At 47.7% G+C, this 21,525-nt stretch overlaps 1 protein-coding gene across 6 annotated transcripts in view; it reads right to left on the bottom strand.

Annotated features, from left to right (window-relative positions):
• Positions 1–1,558: 1,558 nt before the first annotated feature.
• The window catches only part of GRIA3 (glutamate ionotropic receptor AMPA type subunit 3), a 158,494-nt gene continuing 138,527 nt past the window's right edge, over positions 1,559–21,525 (bottom strand). Inside the window, exons 14-16 of one of the 6 annotated variants that reach the window (XM_054839114.1) lie at positions 7,187–7,301; positions 4,745–4,962; positions 1,559–4,070 (exon numbers count right to left, since the gene is read on the bottom strand). In XM_054839114.1, the coding sequence (XP_054695089.1) occupies positions 4,058–4,070; positions 4,745–4,962; positions 7,187–7,301 (346 nt within the window). In that variant the 3' untranslated portion in view covers positions 1,559–4,057. Of the gene's footprint in view, positions 4,071–4,714; positions 4,963–7,186; positions 7,302–21,525 lie in introns of those variants that run through there. The other 5 variants (XM_054839115.1, XM_054839112.1, XM_054839113.1 and 2 more) reach the window with 5 other exon arrangements.

Below are 21,525 nucleotides of genomic sequence, written 5' to 3'. Positions count from 1 at the left end.
GCAAACGAAGCCCCGCTTGCAGCGGCACGTTTTGGCAGGTACATGGGGAAGGGAGCATCGCTCACCCCCACGGCCGGTGCAAGGCTGCGTGCGGCCATCAGGCAGTGGGGAGCGGGACAAGACTGCTCTCTAGACAAATGCACCCCACCCATGTTGAGCGTGAATTTTCCATGCCTCCCTGCATTCGTTGTGTGGGCGCTTTACCCAGCAATAGGCTCATTTCCGCGTGGGCTCCCCCAAAGCCAAGGCGTGGGACGTGCGTGTCCCTGGCGCCCGTGCGGTGCTGAGCACGGCGCTCTTCTCGCCCCCAAACAACCTGAAACCTTCACCCTTTAGGGTGCTTTAGGATCAAATGATTGCTGTTTATTGCTCTTACTTTGTCCTTGTTTATTCCTGAGCTCATTTTGCAATTGCTGAAGACTTGGCTGAAGACACGCAGGCGGGCTCAGCCCGCGTCCCACCGCCGCGCTCATGTACCAGCAGGTCCCCGGGGGGGGGGGGAGCGGGGCTGGGCTCAGCAGCACCGTGGCCGGGACCCACCGCCGGGCACCGGGCCCTGACCTGGAGAGGTACCGATGCGATGGCCACGCACGTTCTGCCCCGCAGCCAGAGGCACCGCTGCGGGCACGCTCCACGCAGCTTCTCTGGTTGGGTTTCAGGGCGTGCTTTGGCCAGCGGGTGCCAAGCCGGTCGCTCAGGTCCCACGCCCGCCTGCTCTGCAGCGCCGCTACCTGCCTGGGACCTTCGCTGCTGGATTCTTTTTCTTTTTCAGGAGATGATCTTTGCATCCCCAGCTGTCCGGGTGAAGTCTTGCGCTGCTCCGGCTCAGCACCCAGCAGGTGCTGGGTGCTCACAGGGCGGCATCACCCATGGTGGTCCCCAGAAGGGTGGGAGCTGGTGTCTGATGGGGACCACCAGGCAGGTTGGGCCAGGGGTACCCCCGGAGGGGCTGCCCCCCGCTGGGTTTGATTTGGGTGCGCGCCGGCTCTTTAATACCAGGATTACTTCCTATGGTTCGTAGTTTGTGGTGACTTGGAAAAACCAAACTGTGGATGAGGTAAGCTCCATAAATTAGAGCTGGGATTAGCTGCAATGGTGGGTTAAGTTTTTGTGCGGTTTTGTTTTTTTTTTTTTTCAAAAAGCATTGCTGAAAATGTGGGAACTGCAGGAAAATATATCTGTATAGTCAACAGTTGAGGACTTTATTTCCCCACGCTGCTGCCCACGCCAGGGGCAGGGCACAGCATCTCCCGCCCTGCCGCAGCCCCGCCGGCTCTCCCCTCCCTTCCCCCTTCCCTTCGGACCAGGCCAAAATCAACCAGCTTCACTCAGCAAGAAAAAAAAAATAAAATAAAAAGAGTTTGTTTGCAGGGTACCGAACCAGAAATACGCATTTCCCAGCTGCGTCCCTGGCTCAGCGTTGCGGGCGAAGCATTGGCGGCACCTCCGATGGCACCCGAACTAAATACCCGTGGGACACCCCACGTCGAGACAGACAGGCCAGAGGGACATCAGCAGGTAGGGACTCGCTCTCCTCCGGTGAAAAGATCAGCGGGCTCTTTATTTTTTTTTTTTCTTTACAGTTTTATTTACAAAATGTATTAAAACTCTTTGTACAACACCTCATTAAAATGAGGCTCAGTAATTGATGCCCACACATGCAGTTTATGCTTTTACAGCCATTAGTTTGCTTGGCAATTTATCTGCTCACTGAAGTGCAGTTTCAACGACCAAAAAAATAGGAACTTTTAAATTACAAAAAAAAAAAAAAAGAGGGAAAAAAAAAGAAAAAGGAAAGAACCCCCAAAACCCCCAAAGCAAAACAAATGAAAAAAAAAAAATACTGAAACAAATCATCGTGAGACTACTGCCGAACTTCCGATAGCTTGAAGTTGGTAGCTGGAATCGGTAAGCACTCAACACATTTTGTTTTAGCTTTACATGCAAGTTTAAAAAATATCGAACCATTTACCAAACTCCCTTCACTGCTGTGAAGCCTCCACTCTTAAAAATTGATTTGATAAACATACATCTTTTATACAGCTTTTAAGAAAAATGTTTGTTTTAAATACAACTCATAACCGCACAGCTTTAGCTCGCCCTTGCTGGGGACATGATCGCGTTCAGAAGTTGAAATAAAAATAATCACAGTTTCATGAAAAGAAAATGAAAACGAACCAACAATTTTTTGTCAATATCTTGTTAAAAACTCGAACAATAAATTATTCTCCTATGAGCTTTTAAAATTATTTTATATTACATTTTGTTGGAAATACTTATTTTTAACAAGACTTTCCCCATATAATCTTTTTCTTTTTTTTTAAATCCTATTAAAAGTTCAAATCTATCATCAGCAAACTAAACGCCTAAGGGTCAGACTGGTTTAAATGAGCTTCTTTTTCATTGTATGTTACTGATGAAATAAAACTCTATAGTAAACTACAGAAAATACATATTGTCGATTAGAGGTAATTAGTATGCAGATATTCCATTGAACATTTCCCATGTGATTGACAATATGTTTAAAGGTTGGGGTTTTTTTTTTGTCTTTTGCGCTTTTTTTGTTGCTTTTTTTTCTTTTTTTTAAAAAAAAAGATGAAATTAAGTAGTTTCCAGGCAGAGGTTCAAGGCTGAAACGCTGCTGCTGTCTAAGACGTCGGATGTGAGTAATAGCGAGCTCCCACCCGTCGCGGTGTCGGCGGGAGCGCGGCGTCCTCGTTACGGAGAGGGCAAGGACAGGAGCATCCTCTCACCAGTAGCCACGAAACAAGAGTTGGCAGGAGCTGATATAATATAACAGTACTAGCAGGAGTCATGTTAGATCGCTTAATGTTACTCTGGAACTGCAGCTCTAATTTTGAGTTACTATCCTCTTTCCTTACTTCTGGTTTAAACCGACCGTTACCGAGAAGCGTTAGCCGAGCACGGTGCTAGTTGGGGTGAAGCGGAAGCAGGCCTGGGAAAAACTAACCTGCGCTTCTCTTGCTTCATTGCTTGATATTAAACAGTGAATTAAAATGCAAATGCACAGCAAGAAAAGAGATATATGGGCTGAACCTAAACAGCAAGTAGCTTTTCTTTTTTTTTTTTCTTTTTTTTTAAAAGCCACCCAATGTCATTTTAATAAAGCACCTGTAGGTATGCCTGATGATAGAGAAAAAAAAAAGGAATACAGTATTTTCTGCCCACATTTTAGCTACCTTGTCAAGAAATTAATTTACTGATCTGGAAGCAAGACATGCAGTTCCACAAATTACTTTCTTTTGGATTTACAGATTCACAGTCATTGACCTTAACTGGTTTTAATGCACAGATTCTTTTCTTCAGGTGTTACAGCTTTTACTGCTTTACAGAATTGCTCAAATTAGCTGGAGAGTTTCAAGTGGCTCAGAAAAAAAAAATAAATCACACCACTGGTAAGTAAACACTGAAACATCTTGACATCAGCTCATACAAGCAGTGACAGGCCAGTCCGTGTTCGCACGCAGCAGATTTCTGAGGCTTTGTGTCAGGAGGAGTTTCATAATTTGATACGATTGGGGTGGCTGATGAAACTGGCTGCGGTTTGCTTTCAGGACACAAGTTCGTTTACTGTGCAGTGGTATCAAAGAATGGCTTTTGTTGCACTGATTTTTTTTTTTTTACAAGAATTTTTTTCACATACTAATATCTTGTTACCAGTCCTTTCCTTTTTCTCTTTTCTCTCTTTCTTCTCTTTTTTCTTTTTTTCTTTTCTTCTTTTCTCTTTTCTTTCTTCTTTTTTTCTTTTTTCTTTTCTTTTTATCCTTTCTTTTCATTTTCTCTTCTTCTTATTTTCTTATTTCTTTTTCTTCTTTCAAGCAAAGCAAGAATATTTCGGTGATGGTTTGCATTGTTGTGAGTCTCAGAGTCTTCCATAAGGCACTGAAGGAAAAAATATCAGTTTTTCCTATTAAAAGTACATTGCACCATCATCAATGCGTGTCATGCCTGACACCTCGGAGAGAGTACGACTGGCTCAGGTGGTCCGAATCTGTGAAGTAGCCACATTCTTTGCTGCTTCTCCTCTTGCGTGCTGTCAGGGCGAGGATCTATAATAAAACCAGAAAGATTTCATCACTGCCCGGCAGTGAGGGGCAGGGAAGCTGAGCCTGGGGAGAGGCAGAGCCTGTGGGCGATGGCCTAACCGGGCTTTTCCAGAGTCGACTTTCAGCAATTCAACTCTACTTGTCACGCTTTAGAAATCACCATTTCTAGTGTAGACTTTTTTTTTTGTTTTTTTTCCCTATTGTAGAATTTTTTTTTTTTTTTTGAGGCTTCCTAAAAGCACTTACCTGACCTGAGTATAGCTTAAAAAAGAAAGGGGAAGAGGTCACTAGCAAGAGAGATGCGAATTCTGATTACAGTGCTTTTTAAAGCAATTAACGAAATACTTTTATATGCACTGAGCTAGCACAATGCTGGGGAGAGGAGGTACCCCCTTCAGCATGAGGCCAGCCCTCACTCTTTGTAGTACAGGATGGTACCAAGCTTACTTCTGGCCAGGGAAGAAATTTAAATCCCTTATACTCCGAGACTGCCAGCAGACGATGTTTCAAAAGCCCTTTTGCAGCAGTCCGCTGATGCACACACCAAAATACCACGCACAGCTTAAAATAAAATAAAAATTAAAAAAAAAAAAAAAATAGAAAGAAAGAAAACCCAGAGGGCTTTAGTTCCCGGCCCGTAGCCGTACCCCTAGATTTTCACACTTTCTGTGCCGTACACGTTGTAGCCTTCTCTGTACGTAGCGTAATTCTGGGTGTTGGTGGCGGGAGCAGGTTTGAAGTTCTGCGTGTTCTTGGTGAGTTTCATTCGCTTGGACTCAGCCCGAGACTTGTAGCAGAACTCGATCAGAGCCACCATCATGGCCAGCCCGAGGCCTCCCACCAGGATATAGAAAACCCCGGCCACATTGCTCAGGCTCAGAGCGCTCGTCTTGTCCTAAGAGAAACGAGCCACGCCGTTAGTTTTGCTGCGAGGAGCAGGCAGACAGAAAGACAACAGGCTGCTTTGCACTTAGTCCTAACTGGAATAACTACGCTCGTGGCATTTAGTGTCCCGCTCACGGATCGGTGCCGTCCCCCCGTCCCCGGCAGCCCGGGGCTGTCTCCCACCCTTTGGTGGGCAAAACCCTGGCTGGCTCCAAGGCGATGAGATTTTTTTTTTAAATTATTTTTTATTTTGTGGTTTTTTTGGCCGCTGACTTCCCCAGGCTTTCGGCGTCCCAGAGCAAACCTGTCTACGGCCGAGCATCTCTGGTGGCAAAGGCGCCTTGGGAAAGCTCTGACGGGGAAAGCAGTGGCTGCGTAAAACAGCACTTTTTTTGCAGAAGGCTGTTATAAAACTACAAAAAGAAAAACCCAAACCACTACACACTTGGTTTTGGTGAATGTAGATAAAATTATTGAGATGCTGCTAAACTTATCTACCTTTTTTTTTTTTTTTCAACAGTTAGGAAAAAAAAACCACCCTAGGAAGATGGTCAGTTACTTTAAGGTCAAGCAGCAGAGCCCTAAGCTGAACTAGCACCTTCCGTGACTGCGGGAGAGCGCGTTTCCGAATAAAACCAGTCATTGTAACACAAAAAAAATACTGGCCAGGGTTCACCTTCCTTCAATACATGTCAGATGGGGGAAAAGGCTTGCATTTTTCAAATTCTGCGATCAGTAAATAGAGCTGCAACCCTTTTGCTGCTGGGCGGGCCGCCTGGCTGGGTGCAGGGATCGGTGCCGGCGGGCACGGCGCCTGCCAGGGGGGCAACGTGTGGCGCTGGGCTGTGCCCATGGACAACGCTTGCTGGCGGAGCCGGGTTTATGAGTATCTCCAGGAACAGCAAAACTTGCGTATAGCCAGAATAAAGTATCAGCCACCTTCTGTAAGTGTCTGTGCGCTTCACGGGCAGTTTGGGTAGATGCAGCTGTAGCCAACAGCCTGCCATTTACACTGAAGATACTACTCATTTACACCTCTTTTCAATTACGTTTTCCTTCTGCAGCTGCCGTGCATTCAGATGTCCCCTGATCCCAAATTTATCTCCTACAACAGCTACAGGGTTGTGCCCTGAGCAACTTCCAGTCCAGCTGAAATCAATGACTTTTTATTATTGGCTTTGACGGAACTTGAAACTGTCCTCCAACACCGAGAGGGTGCTTCCAAATGATAGTTTTGTGTTTGAATGATTATAGAGAGCACTTCCGAAGGCACCAGGGGAGTTAGGCACTCGACTGCAACTGATTTCAGCTGGAGCTGGATTTCTCCTCCTCTTGGTGCCTTTGAAAATGTCCTTTACTCCAACAAGCCCAGCACTTTCTACAGTGTTTTTCTCCTCAATGGCTCTATAAGGATTAAAAAAATAAATAAATAAATTTTTTTAAAAAAATCCTCTTTCTTTTAACTGAATGGTGTAAGTAAATATTTCCTGCAATTTAAGTGTGCAGCTACCAGGTTGATCCGCCTGTCACCTCAGGGCTGGCATCTCCACTGGGGTCTCCAGTGGTCCTGCACGAGGAGCTGCCGGAGGCTGGCCCTGCCGCTTGGCTGGTGTGGGACAGGGCACTGCAGCAGCAAAATGGTTCAAAGCAGAATAAAAAAGAATATACAATATTTATGTAATGAGTTACCAATAGTATTTCTAGATTTTTTTTTTTTTTTTAAATCAAACCAATTTCAAACTGAATTGGGCAATAGGGCAGGAAGGGTGGGTTTTTTTCCTTATTGTGGGTCTGGCCTGAAATTGTCCACCCTTAGCAAGTGTGTGACTGTTTCCCAAACTGACATGTAGAGAATCGAAGTCACAATTTTGAAACAAAAATGTGTTTTTTCAATAAAACTAGAAATAAGAAAAGATGCTGGCCTGGATAATACACATTGACTGTGCTGAAACTCGCACAATGAAATGAAGATACCAGCTTGGGAGACTTTGGGGGCCTCTCTTTCCATGTTTTTCTAGCAAAATACTCCAATAGTAAAACATACTTACAACTACAGCCTGTTACTGCATAAGAGAAAAATGCTGTCAAGTTCAGAGACTTAATTATTTTTTTCTATTCTTTTCTTTCAACCTTCAAAATGTAAATATCAACTTTTGAAAGTCATTCTTTGTATAAACAAACAGTGGGTCAAAATGTGATTGCTAATCAGTACAAAAAGACCTTCAGCGACTGACCTTACTTCCGGAGTCCTTGGCTCCACATTCACCCTTATCGTACCACCATTTGTTTTTCAGCTTGTCTAAGATGCCTTGTTCACTGAGTTTCAATACTGCAAGGTTTACAGGAGTTCTTCACGTGGGAAATAACATAAATAACATTATATTATGTTATTTTATGTTATTCAATCTTTAAACTACTTTAAAACTATACAAAGCGATAAAGCAGGGTTCCTGGCCACAAAGTATTTACACTGCAGGCAACTGGATCATCCCCTTAAGTTAACGCTAGAGCAACGCTACATTACCAGGTCCTGCCCATATCGCTTTGAGTAATCGGCACTCACTGTTAAATGCAGGCAGCAGAAACAAAGCAAGGCCAATTTCCCACTTTGCCACGGTCGCAGGCATTCACAGTAGCTTTAAGGGTTACGGTGGGTTTGATCTAGCAGGACGCCTGGTATTGCACTAACAGACAGCAAGCCCTGCAAACGAGCCACTGCGGCTTCTTACGGTACAACGGCGCTTGCGGCTCCAGACCCCCGCACAGCCCTCTGCACCCGAGGGGTGTGTGTGGGCGGGGGTGTGTGTGTGTGTGTTTGTGCGTGTGCGTGCACACGTCTGCAAAGCGAAAAACCCCAGGGTGGATGTCACGGAGGGAGTTTTTGCCAGCCCTGCCGGCGGTGGTTTCTCCAGCTCCGGCAGTTGCCGCCGCAGGGGCCATGCTCGGAGGCGCCGCGCGGGCGGCTGCTCTCCCTGGAGCTGCTGCATCCTGAACTCTGCCGGCCCAGGGAACTGCAGCAGAAAATAAGCAAACGCAGACCTTTAGGAAACAAATTAGTGAACACGAAAACGCCAGCTGAAAGTGCCCGGGGTGGGAAATGTTGGCAGGATGCAGGGAGCTGCTGAGTGGTGCTAAGAGCCCTCAAGCCCGGGGGACCTGAGCTCGCCCGTCCCTTCCCTGTGGGAAAGCGGCGCCTGAGGAGCCTTCCGTTGGGTTTTTCCAATTTCCATTTCCTCCTTGTGTAATGTCTTGGGGTTTTTCCCGCCCATTTTCATGAGACAGGGTCCCTGCGTTAGGGACACCTTCAGTTCCTGCTTGAACAGCTTTGATCCCTGCTCCATGGCCGTGCGGGGCAGCTGGTAGGGAGGAAAGGGATGGGTCCTTAGTCCTTATCCTCGATGATGCTGTGCCAGTTCGCATGGGATAACACCAGGCAGACACAGGCAGGGCTGCCCTGCACCATGCCCCGCTGTGGGTCCATCCACGCCTGCGCTCAGCGGAGGAGACGCAGGAGCTCAGCCCACGTCTGCCCTGGTGCCTTGCTCCTCGCTCTTGCTGCTCTCTCCCACTCCTGCCCAAAGTGCATGACTCTCTGCAGAGCTGAAGAGACTCAGAAGAAAGAGCAGCACAACCTATACAAAACACCTTAATGACAAGCTTAATTACATGGCGGCATTTAGGGAAAGGCCACAGGCTGGAGGGCTCACGGCCCTGGAGCAGCCGGAGTGGCCAAGTCCTGCCGTGCCTGGGGCAAGCAGATGCTGGAAGAAGCAGCTGGTGAAGAAAAGCCCCGGTCCCTCATCTGCCAAGAAGCTGCCTCCGAGATGGCCGTGAGACCTCGGAGGTGCTACGTGTCCTTCGGGAGGAGAGCGGGCGTCAGGTGCCACCCTGGGGGGCAGCAGCCCACGGAGCAGGGGACAGGCAGGTTGTGGAGGCCATGAGAACGTGCATGCTCAAGAGCTGAATGCCCCATGGGCTGCACCAACGTGACCCAGCGTGGCGTTACCAAGGCCAGCAGGGAGGGCAAAAGCCGGGAAAAGCCATCAAGGTGGGGAGATCTGCCGGTCCCTGGTCCCAGCGGCAGCGATGCCAGCACTGCCTGCACTGGCAGAGCTTCCCGGCTGGCCAGGCAGAGGCAGCACCACTCCTCCTGGTCTGCACGGGCTCCGTTTGACACCAGCCAAGATTTTTTGTAAAATGGCAATTTTAAGCAGCAGCTGTAATCTAACGGAGTATCAACCAGGGAAGGCTGTATGCACTCAGCCGGACGCAGCCGACGGGCGGCGGTGACAACCCGCACGAGACACAACGTGTTGCCGGCTCAGCTCTGGCACCAGGCATGGAGCCCCTCTGCCACGAGCCAGCGGCATCGTAAAAAGCCAGCTGTATGGCAGCTACATTTGCATCCACCTATAGGTAGGGCTATAAAATACCAACGGGAGCAAAGCGCGCTCCGCGGACACCGCAAACACCCCGGGTGCTGCAGGTAACGCACCTGCCCCATTGGTTTATGCCGACGGGGACCGGCCAGGTCCTGGCCAAGCCACCCCCGTGGACCCTCCTGGGCTGCTGTGTTGTGACAAGACCCCCGGTGACACCGGGGCAAATACGCTCCAAGAAGCCGTGCATGATTGCAATGCAAGTCAGTGAAAGCTGAGCGCCTTTACCTACCCATTACAAGCCCCAGCAGAAAGAGTGGTGTGGATTATTGCTTAGAGAACAGCGCTCTCATTTTAAATTTCATTTAAAAACTATCCAATTTGGAGAGATTTTTATGCAATACATCTCTCTGCTTTGAAAAGCATTGTGCAGCTGAGAATACACAAACAATAGGGAGAAGGTTATAAACACCTTTTCTCCTATCCGCATATTTTATTGTGCAAATTTTCCCCTCCCCCCAGTCCTATTCCGAACACTATTTTTAATTTGCATGCCTTTATAAACCCCATATGGAGTACAGAGAATTTGCATAACATCCAATACATTATAGATTAGCTTTCACAACATTATACAGTATTGGGAGATGAGGAGGCTTAACATGCTAATTAGGGTGCTTTTTTTTTTTTTAAAGCCGAGATTGCAGTTAATTGCACACACGCAACTGCCAAAAAAAAAAAAAAAAGTAGTAAACTAAAATTATCTTAACTAAACAGATGGGAATTTGCCTAAACTGGGGTTTTCACTATAGTTTGTCATGGCCCTATTTGTCAGGTGAGGTACTGCAATACCTCAGCCCAGGTAGCAAAGAGGGGATTTGCTCTGTCCGTCTGTCCCGGCAGGAGGAACAGAGGAGTGGGACGGGCAGACAAGCTCCGAGGAGCCGCTGCTGCGTGCGGAGCCATCGCCGTGCCGGGGTGCTCCTGTGCTGGGGGGCTGCAAGCCATCCTGCCCGGCGCGGGGGCTGCCTGGTACGGGACGGGCGGGTGGTAGGAGGGACTGGGGGAGGAAAGTCTGACACAAAGCACGAGCAGGCGCTTGTCCTCCCCTGCCTTAGCCCTCCCTGTGCCCCCAGCACCTGAAGGTTTGCCTGAGCGAGCTCCCGGCCTCCCTCGGCTCCACTATTTTGCTGGCCGGGGCACTGGGATGCGCAGCGTGTTCCGGCGTGCAGAAGCCTCTCAATGTCCTAGAAAAGGCACTAATTTGTGCTTCACAGATGGAGCACGAAATGCAGCTTGTTTGATCAAAGTCCTAAGGAACAATTTTGTCTGCTCCTAGGAAATTAATCCCGAGACCTCTTCACGCGCGAGCTGCTCCCCCGTGCAGCAGCATCTGAGCGACCTGATGGTGGGGGAAGGCGTGACGCCTCTGCACCCCCGGCCCAGCGCTTCACCCGCAGGGATGCAATGCGAGCTCGTGTGGGATGGACTCCTCGGCTCCCAAATTCCCAGGTTAAGTAAATATATTGAACGGTGAGCCTGGCTGCTGGTACATTTTCCCATTGCTCGTCTCTGAGTAGCGGCGTAGCTGTTTTCAATTTCATAGTGGGAGCCAGGCATGGCTTTGGCCGAGATCCTGGTGGAGGTGCAGCAGGGCACGGCTGGATCGCTGTGTATATTTCTCACCGTGTGCTCAGCAGCGTGCGTTGAACATGAATCCTCCGTAATGTGCCATGGCTTGGAACTCAGCCCATCCCAAAAAAAGGCCCTCGGGCAGCGCCAGCACCGGACCCACACCATCAGGTCGAAGGCTACCAAGGGTCAAAGTGTTTGGTTTGCTATTACAGAGGGAAGCGTAAGGCTCTTCTGGGAGTGAGGGCTGCTGGCTCTAGGAAGAGGATTTTCCATAGCTTGCCCTGGCACTGTTTGTTTGAGGGGGGATTTTTTTTTTTTAATTGCCTTAGGGGCAGAGGAATGGAGAGACTAAATGCCTCGGCCGGGTCCCACGGGAGGGCTGTCCCCCAGCTGCCACCTGCCTCCCCGGCCAGCTACACCACCCCAAAAACGGCTCAGAAGATCGTTTCCTTGGTTTCTGGGTCTGTCTCTCAAAAGACTTCCATTTCCTCATCTTCTTCCTGGGATAATTTTGTGCTTTCCAGCTGCTATTTTAATTAGGTTGCTGTTTTTGGGCTGTACAGGATATCCTATGAGGTCCTCGGCCCTTTCCCGGGTGGCTTCAGCTGTTTTTCCTCTGCCTTTTATTTATGACAGGATTCTTTTTCATCTCCCCCCCGTGAGGTTTCCAGCCCAGCTCTCTACTAGTTTGGTTGCTTTTATCAAAGTAAAATGTTCAGAGGTTTGAAAGCTTGTGCTCTCTTGTTGTGCTCTGTATGCCCAAGAAAACGAGCTGAGGCAATTACGATCGGGATGTCAGTGTTTTCGATGTCATAAGATGGTATTCTTGGGCAGAAACTTGCAGTGGTTTTCTTCCTCAATGTAATGGAAGGATTTTTTTTGTTTGCTTGCTTGTCCTTTTCATCCAGCTGTAGTAGGTTTGGCTGATCCAGGCTTAACCATGTGAGGTTGGATCTGTTGGGCAGCTTTACCAAACTCCGCTAATATTTTTTTTGCCGACATCTACAAATGACGGGAAGACTTGAGTCTAGAGAATCATGGAATCATAGACTGGTTTGGGTTGGAAGGGACCTTAAAGCCCATCTAGTTCCAACCCCCCTGCCATGGGCAGGGACACCCTCCACTAGACCAGGATGCCCAAAGCCTCATCCAGCCTGGCCTTGAACACCTCCAGGGATGGGGCAACCTGTTCCAGTGTCTCACCACCCTCATAGAGAATAATTTCTTCCTAATATCTAATCTAAATCTCCCCTCCTTCAGCTTAAAGCCATTCCCCCTTGTCCTATCACTCCATGCCCTCGTAAACAGCCCCTCTCCAGCTTTCCTGTAGCCCCTTTAGGTACTGGAAGGTGCTCTAAGGTCTCCCCAGAGCCTTCTCTTCTCCAGGCAGAACAAGCCCAACTCTCTCAGCCTGTCCTCATAGGAGAGGTGCTCCATCCCACTGATCATCTTCCTGGCCCTCCTCTGGACTCGCTCCAACAGCTCCATGCCTGTCTTGTACTGGGAACCCCAGAGCTGGACGCAGTACTGGGGGGGGTCTCACGAGAGCGGAGCAGGGGGGGAGAATCCCCTCCCTTGACCTGCTGGTCACGCTGCTTCTGATGCAGCCCAGGACACGGTTGGCTTTCTGGACTGCAAGCGCGCATTGCTGGGTCACGTTGAGGAACGGTACCACGTGCCTCATACTGAATAGTATTGCCCCCAATGGCAAATTAGGCCATTTGCTATGGTTGATTTATTTAAGAGAGGCATGACGTTAAGAAGATTGGTGCCCACCTAGTCTCACAGGCTTCACTTTATCAGTCTGCTGCAAACATTGTTTTACACCTGGGACAGAGGTGGGTTTTATCAGTGTTTCAGCAGTTTGGTTTCTCTGCTCCCCTGTTAGAAGACCCTGCTTGGTTGCTGGCAGCATTACCTTCCCCTCTTCAGCCATCAGTGACTGCTAGAAAACAAGTCGTGCCAGTCTTTTTCCAAACGCAATGCGGCACCATCTCAAAGGAAACCTCCTCTTCCCTTTGCCTTGTGGCCCTGGGGCCTCCTCCCTGCTGCATTTCAGCCCCTCTTGCCTTGGGACACCAGCCCCAAAAGTCCTGCTGCACCCTTTGGTGCTGGTGGCCCCAGGTAACAGGACGATGCTGACGGAATGATTTTTGAAAAACGCTATGCACTCACTCATTAAAATCCCACCCCTGAACTAGGTCCCCAAAGCTTCAGGTTCAGTTTAGAAATCCTGGCAACGTCTCCCTCCAAATTCTGGAATCGCTACAGCCCTTCTTTGTCATGAAGGTGATCTTGCATAAAATACAGCATCACTTCCAGGCTGAGTACATTCCCCACGCTGACGCATGGCATCATCCCTCAGAAGAAAGAGCTGTATACTGCTCTTCGTAGAGCATCTATTTCATTATTATCTATTGTCCATCCACGCCATTAATATGGAAAAGAGGGAACACAATGACGCAGAGCCCATCTGCTCTCTCCTTTTACTTCTCTTCAAGACACCCTCACCCTGTCTGAGGGATTTCTTGCCCTGCCTCCTCTCACCACAGCACCAGTTTCAGGTTAGCTGCAGTAATTTTTATCTCCATTGAGAAAACTGGTGGTATTATGATATTTCTTTCTGGCCAGAATGGGTTTGAAGTAGAAGAAAAGTAAATTAATCATCAAAGAAATAGTTCTTTATCAGTCCCAAATGTGAGAAGGTGTAACTTCTGCCCCTCTCAAATTACAAATCATAACTGTTTTTAATTTGATTAATGGTATTTTAGGTTTATTTTCGTGATTTCACCTGCACCTATATAAAGTGGATAACCAGAAAACAGGTATTTTTATCTAATGCCATCACTCTAGCTTCTATCGGCTTAAGAAAGAGATGCAGCAGGCTGAAGTCCCACATACAGCAAAAGCAAAAGCTGGCCAGGTTGCTCTTTTGGCAATCTGATTCCAATTACTGGCCACCAAGTTTATGTGCTGGTTCCACCAACAGGACCCTTCGCCAAACCAACTCAGACTGTGCGGAAGAGTCTGAGCAGGTTCTTGGAAAAGTGCTGTTAATTTATGAAAAGAACATCCAGATCTTGCCGGGCAAGGGCTGTTTTCAAGGAACGAGTGACGGGATGCACTGATGCTACTGGCTCAGTGCTTGGGTTGGTCCTCCCAGGTCACAGCAGGCAATACAGAGAAGAGCCCACGACCACTACAGGTGAAATTTAGGAGCAAAAGTCACTATGGGACCCGAAAAAATCTCACCCAATCTTCCATAGACTTTTGTTGGCTGTGTGTAACCGGTGTTTGAGTGGCATAAAGTCTTGGCAACACCGTAGTTATGTTTATTACTTGCAATCAATAAAGATTTAAGTGGTGATTGGAACAGCTTTGGATAATTCACATCCCATTCTATGCTCTAATGGATGTAATATAAATGTTATACCCAAAAATGATCATTGCCAAGGAGAGCAAATGAACACGGCAGACAGCACACTGCTCCCTCAAACCAGATGAACCATTGCTCAGAATTAATTTAGCATTTTTAGATGCAATCTTTCAGAAGGCGGAGCCGCAAAGAAAATGTGCAACAAGGCTCTTTGAAGCACTAATTAAAGGGCTTCCTCAGAGTTACACAGGACGGGATGGGCAGTGCATGGGTTGCACTGAATCTCCCAGGCCATGGGGCTGACCTGGCACCTTTCGCCACTTGAGTTTTATAGACTACAAACTGCAGGTGCTCCTCCAACCATCATTAGCCATTTTTTGATGTTCCGTAGAATAGCTGGTATACAGGGTATGGTGTGGCATTTTCTCAGCACTGTTGCTTGCAGCATCTTGAGAGTCCAAATGTAGCTTTTTTGGGGGTAGAGGGTGAAGAAGTCACCCATGAGCTTGAAGGAAGACCAGAATAACATCAGCGATGAGAGCTCCTCTCTGGTCTTTAAAATGTCCTTTCTCTGCTCGTGTCCGGGGCTGAGGTTCAGGATAGCAAAGAACAAGCTGCAGAAAAGCTGATCAGCACCTCAGCCCGGGAAGGGATGCCCGGCTGCCTGGCTGCCTCAGGAGGATGCCAACCGCCGGGCAAGAGCTCCAACCACCGCAGCTTCACTGCTCTTACGAGCGGTCCCCACGCAGGAGGGTTCAGTGGCTTCTGCAGCGCTACACAGGCATCCCCAGCGGCACCAGGGAGGGACATGTGTCATCTCACCCGGGGACAGAGTCCACTCAGTGATGAAGCTAAGAAATTTAAAGCCAGTGGCAACGGGGATCCTCCTCACAAGGCAGCTGGACGCTGGCTCCAAACGTACGGTAAACACGGCCAACAGGAGCCCCGTCCATTGCAAACAGGTCTGGCCAGAAGGCAAACGCACGAGTTCCCGATGTGCTTAATACTGCATCTGCCACGATGTGAAATCCTGGGCGGACACTAACGTGCCCTTTCTCATTTTTTTCCCATCAGTAACATCAGATGGCAAATAACTCTGGTTGGAGAAGCGCTGTGGAAATGCAGGCAACGCATCACTAGGGATGCGGTATTTACAGCAAAGCTGTTTGTCTTTTAATGTACCCTGGCACTGGCCGTTTGGGTACATCGGGAAGGAAAATCACAGCACCAAAGGCACCCCTGGGCTCCGGCTGTGTCACACCGCGGGGACGCAGAACAGCTGTAAATCTGGCCTAATCTCTGGCTAGGCCAGGTTTACTGCTGATTTGTGGGATCAGAGGAACAGGAAGCCATAGGAGGTTTCTGGCAAACCTGGCCCTCTGAAGACTGCAAGATTCATGAAGCGTGACGTCCTCCCTCCGAGTCAGCCGGCGACCCTCACCAGGTGCAGTCAGACCAAGAGCTGCATCCCCTGCAAAGGGCTCTGCACCCTCCTGTCCAAATCCCAGTGACGTGAAGGAGCCCAAAGTCCATGGTGGTACCAGGTCTTGGTTAGTACATTATAAAGTGGGGTTTTTTTTACTTGTTTTACTTTTAATCCCTGTTATTTTTACCTAATCCCTTTAATTTAGGAATCTGACATATTTAGAGCACTCTCACTTCTGCAGCAGGAATTTTTCTCATTTTTTTATGACTGTTTTTCTCTTGTTTCTTTCTTATGACCAAAGCTGTCCTTGCTGGCTGGAGCATCCGTGGGATTGCTGACATCAGCACAACCCAACCAACACCATTGTACCATCAAAGAGTTTAGACATCAAATGTTTGGGTTTCTAAAATCCACCTTACAGTGTCAGAGGAAAGGCAAGTGGACTAAGACGCAAAGAAACAAGCATGTTCGTAATTCAAAATATTTCCTAAAATCCTCTGGGGTAAAACTACTGGAAACACTGAATTACTTGTTCCTGTTGGTACCTCTGGTGAAGCTCCACTAACTTCAGGGGAAGCAGAGTGTGAAGTTTGTTGCAGATGTGTGGGAAGCGTCACCTTTACCATGCTCTGAGAGGTAAATATCTGAAGGGGACAGGGAGAACGACCCCGAATGACTACACCATTGCTTCGCACCCAGAGTTCAGTCCCACGCATCCAGCACCGCAGAGCAACCCCTCAAAGCCAAACATCCCCGAGCGGGCGCGCGGCAGCACAGGGCACTGACAAATGCAGAAATCAAGCCCGGGCACTCTGCTTAATTTGACAGGATACCATAAAAATCTCACTAACAACCATCCTGGTATCATTAAAATATAAAGATAGAAACAATCCAGGAAGAGATACCAAATCCAGCATTATTCTCTAGAGGGCATTGCTTGAGGTTAAAGACCCATCTAAATCAAATAAGGCACTTTATTCCCCCAAGCTCTATAAATCCCAGCCTGATCTGTAACTACTGAATGGACTTTTTGTCAGATCTTGTTACTGAAATAACTTCTGACTAGATACAAAACCTGCGGGTGAAAGCATTGTCCAAGTGCTCTGCGCTTTCTGAGATCAGATCTATCTGCCTGTCATAATTTACCAATTTAGCAATGTCTCCATGCCATAACTTCATGTTTTGCTATGCACCCACGCGTGAGGGATGGGGAAGATTTCAGATGGAAATGGGCTCGTTAAAACCCACTATGTTTGTTTCAAGTCTAGAGTCACCTGGTACTTCAAGCAGGATTGAAGAGAGCCCTGAAAATATGGACAGAAAACCATATGGTCACTCACTATTCCTGTTTGTTACCTTCTGCCTCAAAAAGTGATCTTCTGTATTTCATACCAAACCTTTAATATGCATGGAGAAAGCACCAGGCATTTCTTCTTTAAGGCATGAACACTTGGTTGCTCTTTGCTACCATTTCAGACTTGCACCATTTTTTCTCTGCCCTGCGTTACGAGCGGTTGCACATCTACAAGATTTAACATTTGAGGGATTGAAATGCTTTATGGATGGGCAGAGGAAGGGATAAAAGCAAAAGCCATCTAGTTTCAAAAGACAAAGAGCTTTCAAAATTAGAAGATTAAAACTTGGCGCCTCAAGCCCCATATATCCCCCAGCCACCTAAGAAACACACTGCATGCTGACGGCGGGGATAGTGCTCGGAGGCATCGGGCACAGCAATAAATCCCCCCGCAGAAGGACGTTGTTTTTCCTCAATAGCAGAGCCAGAAGCGGTTCCCGTTGCTCAAGGCCCCGGCGCTGGTGAGCAGCACCCCGGGACTGCAGCTCCCCGGCTGCCAGCGCTGGCCGGGGGCTCATCCGTGGCCATCACCGACAGCCGGGCTGGGACCCTCCTTCAGGAGGTCACCGCACATTTTGCCTCTTTCGTGCCTTTTGGTACCGACCGGTGTCATGGGATGACAAAAATCTTACCTATGAAATAGCACACAAAGGAGTTTTGAAAATTCACTTGTGCTGTGATATTGCCTAATCCCTTTAATTTAGGAATCTGACACATTCCTGTGGGAGATGGAGACAGGCGGTGGCTTCTCCTGCCGGATGGCCACGGTGAGCCAGCCTGTGAGGACTGCTTCTGTTCAAAGGGCACCAGTGACCCCCGTGCAGGCACACCGGCTTTCAGTTCTGTTCTGATGGCAAACGCCTGTAAACGAGAGGCTTTGCAAGGTGCTGAGCACAGGTTTTGCAACCGCTATTTGAACGCTATGCAAATCATCCATCGGGGGTGGGTTTTTTTAGTTACTGCTGAGTGTTTAGTAGCTGCCACAGTTCTCCATAACAGAACCTTGTTCTAGTCTTCATTGCTGTGTTTTTCCATAAATAGTGTTCTTTTGGTCGGTTCAAGGTTTCTTGCCTTTTTTTTTTTTTTTGAAGCAGGTTGGGGCAACCGCTGTATCCTTGTGGAATCTGTGGGGTTTTCCCTTGCACTAAGGTATGCGTTTTAAATTCAAGTGTTTTAACTGATGCTGTATTTGCTGCAACGGGGAAGACATACGCAGAAGCACGATGCCGTTGTAACACATACACACACTCTGAATACACCTGCACGGAGCCAGAAGTGTCCACCCCTCCCTGGCAGCGTTCCAGGCCAGGCTGGATGGCGCTTTGGGCAACCTGGGCTAGTGGAGGGTGTCCCTGCCCATGGCAGGGGGGTTGGAACTAGATGGGCTTTGAGGTCCCTTCCAACCCAAACCAGTCCATGATTCTATGATTCTATGATTCTATGTGTTACCAGCTGAGAGGACAAGTTCCTCCACTCTTTGCAGAGAGTTTGCAGCCTGTGTTTGGCAGCAGCAACTGTCTCGAGGAAACTATATTTATATGTTTCATAAATGTAGCTCAAACAAATTAAACTCTGTACTAACAGGATCATAATTTAATAGAAGTGCCAAGTGCTAATGCAATAATACACGCCTATTGGATTAGGAAATGCAAGCCATAACAAGTCACTGTAGTTCATTTACAGCAGTGCCGAGACTCAAGGCACAGATGTGGCGAGGTGGCGGAAGAGCTACCCCAACAGGGAGGCGGAATAAGGGAGGACAGGTGCTTAATGTCACGCTCAAACCTACGCCACCTGAAACAGCAATGTGGATCTCTCCTGTCATTGCCTGAATCCTTTCTAACCTGGATGGATATGAGCAAGAGACTCAACTTACCTTGCGTGCGGGCTATCCCCTCACCTTCTCTTTCTCTTGCCTCTAGACGCATCCATTTTTCCCCCCGTCTTCTATGATTTATTTCCTCTTGGGATGGCTTCTTCTGCGACTCCTGCTCTCGGGCTCCTCAGCAGGCCGCAGGCAGGTGCTGCCGAGTCCAAAGGCTACACAAGACATTCAAGGAACAGCTACGTCGCTTGTACAAAGCTAGAGGTGTCCAACCCATGATTACAGTGCCGGCGAGCGCTGAGCGATCCACCAGAGCAGCGCAAGTGCCTGTGTCCACGTGAGCTCAATGCTGAAACATTAGAACTACTTTGAAGAAGAAGAAGAAAGGTATTTACTTTTCCCTGTGTACGTTAAGTGACAGCAGTTACCATTAAAGAGGAAAGAGCCAAGCCCAGACCCCCAGGGAGATGTTCAAAGGAAGGGCCCTGCTCCTGCTCCCCACTTCGAGCTGCTGGTTTTCCTTTCTCCTTTTCCAGTCCCGAGGAGCTCTGCCTTGGCTTTTCCCATACGGATGCTTACAATGCAGGATAAACGACTCATGCAAGCAATTTATGGAAATTAAGTGTTAAGCACCGCAGGTATTATCAAAATGAGTGCATGAGTCACAAGTCTTTCTCTAAGATTTCTTGCGGCCGTAAAGGCAGCACGTAGTGCCACGCACGAGGCCCGGCTCTGCCGCGAGTAACACTGCACAAGCGCGTTTCCTTGCACACTCAGGTCCAGCTTCGTCAAGGCAGCAAAGCTCGTGCCCAGGATGATAAAGGTGATACAGGCAAACCAAAACGGTTCCCGATTCTTAGATGCCAGCCCTGGCTCCACCGGCTCCTTCCCAGCCTGGGCAACCTGCCCGTCCCAAATTCTCGTTCTGAGTCTCCTCGTTACATTCCCAGGAAAATACCCTCAAACAATCTGCACAACAGCACAGACATTTCTGCAAACCAGAGCAGGCTCTCTGCCCTTCTTGGCAATGCGCTAAGCGAGACGCTCCGATGAACTTCTAGAGCATTAAGACTTCATTATTGGCACAAAACATACACAGTATTATTTCCTAATATTCTATAAAGTAATAGCTGTCAATTAAACAAATACTCTGATGTCTTCCTTTTAAAGTATTATTTTGCTTTGTCACTAATTTGCACAATACAATAATTTCATATTATTTTCCTAGCTCTGTGCTACTATCACTGGCTCTGACCAGCCATTTTATCTTTTTCCAGCTCATAACCCAGGCCTATAGAATGGGTGGCAAATAAATTCATGCTGATGAACATAATTTCAAACAAATCGCTCAAATAAATTGCGCTGCATCTTTTTAAGATAGTCATTTCCCCAAACGTTCTCTTTAAAGCACAACACATTTGGCAATGGTGCTCTTTAGATGTCAGGTATCATCTAAAATAATGCGTAACAGATTTCTTCTAAAAATATGCCACTTAAAAAAAAAAAATTATGCCACAAATGCTAACGGCTGCACTGAAAACGTATCAAAGCAAAATAGCACAGAGAAATGGGGGAACAAATCCCATCTGCTAATGGCCACACTCACAGCTTGGAAGGGCTTGGGAATGTGATGCTTTATGGAGCATGGCTCTGAGGGCAGAACTCAACTAGCACGCCGGAAAAGTAATCCTACGATTAAAAAGAAAGAACTGAAAAATGAAGTAGTATTATGTGTCATCTCACAGATGTACTCCAAAAGAGATATCAGCCTAAAAAAAGAATTGTATTAAGGAAATTAAGTCAAATAACTAGCAAGGAATCTTGGCACGTGAAGTTGGCGAGATGCTGCATTCAGACAATCTCCTTCTGTGTTGGTTGTCATTAAATGTTACCGTGAAAGTGTAAGAATACAAGAAATGTATCAACAGCAGAACTATAGAAATTTATCTTAGCAGAAAATTGTTCCTATGCAACTGAATAATTAGTTTCGCTGAAGCCACTCAGCCTGCTACCGCTGTCTGCATCCCCTTTTGTCTATTGCTTGTTAAATTCCTATTCAGCCATCACTCAGCTCTGAGATGATAGGATTGGATAATAAACAAAATAATTAGTTTCCAAACTCGTAATACACTCTAACATATTTCCTGGAATATGGGTTTTTGCAACTGCTATTTTGCATTCTCTCATGATTGAGAACTCGGCTCACATGTATAAGAGAATTTGAAGACGGCGTAATTTTGCCATGAATCCAACGGATGAAACTAAATTCACGCTCATTTAGGAGAGCCAAGTGAACAAATTTTGATGCACGTACCAGAATGTCTGCACCAGCCAAGTCAGCCCACACATACTGACATGCAGCACAGACAAATTACGTATGGATGGAGCACGTTCCCCTTCGGACTTCTTAAATAAGGACCGCTACCGAAACGGGGTAACTCCCTTCGCCAGGGCAGTACTGACAGCCAAGGGCAGACTGGCACCCTCTGCTCCTCACCAGCGCTGGCGTATACTGGTACCACTGAAAATGAGACATATAGTCAGCCGAGGCCTTTAAACAATCTCATTAAAACAGCACAGT

This window comes from Grus americana, chromosome 12, assembly GCF_028858705.1.
Source record: "Grus americana isolate bGruAme1 chromosome 12, bGruAme1.mat, whole genome shotgun sequence".
NCBI classification, from domain to species: Eukaryota; Metazoa; Chordata; class Aves; order Gruiformes; family Gruidae; genus Grus; species Grus americana.
The sequence above is the reverse complement of the archived record's forward strand: the minus strand, read 5'-3'. Positions and strand labels throughout refer to the sequence as shown.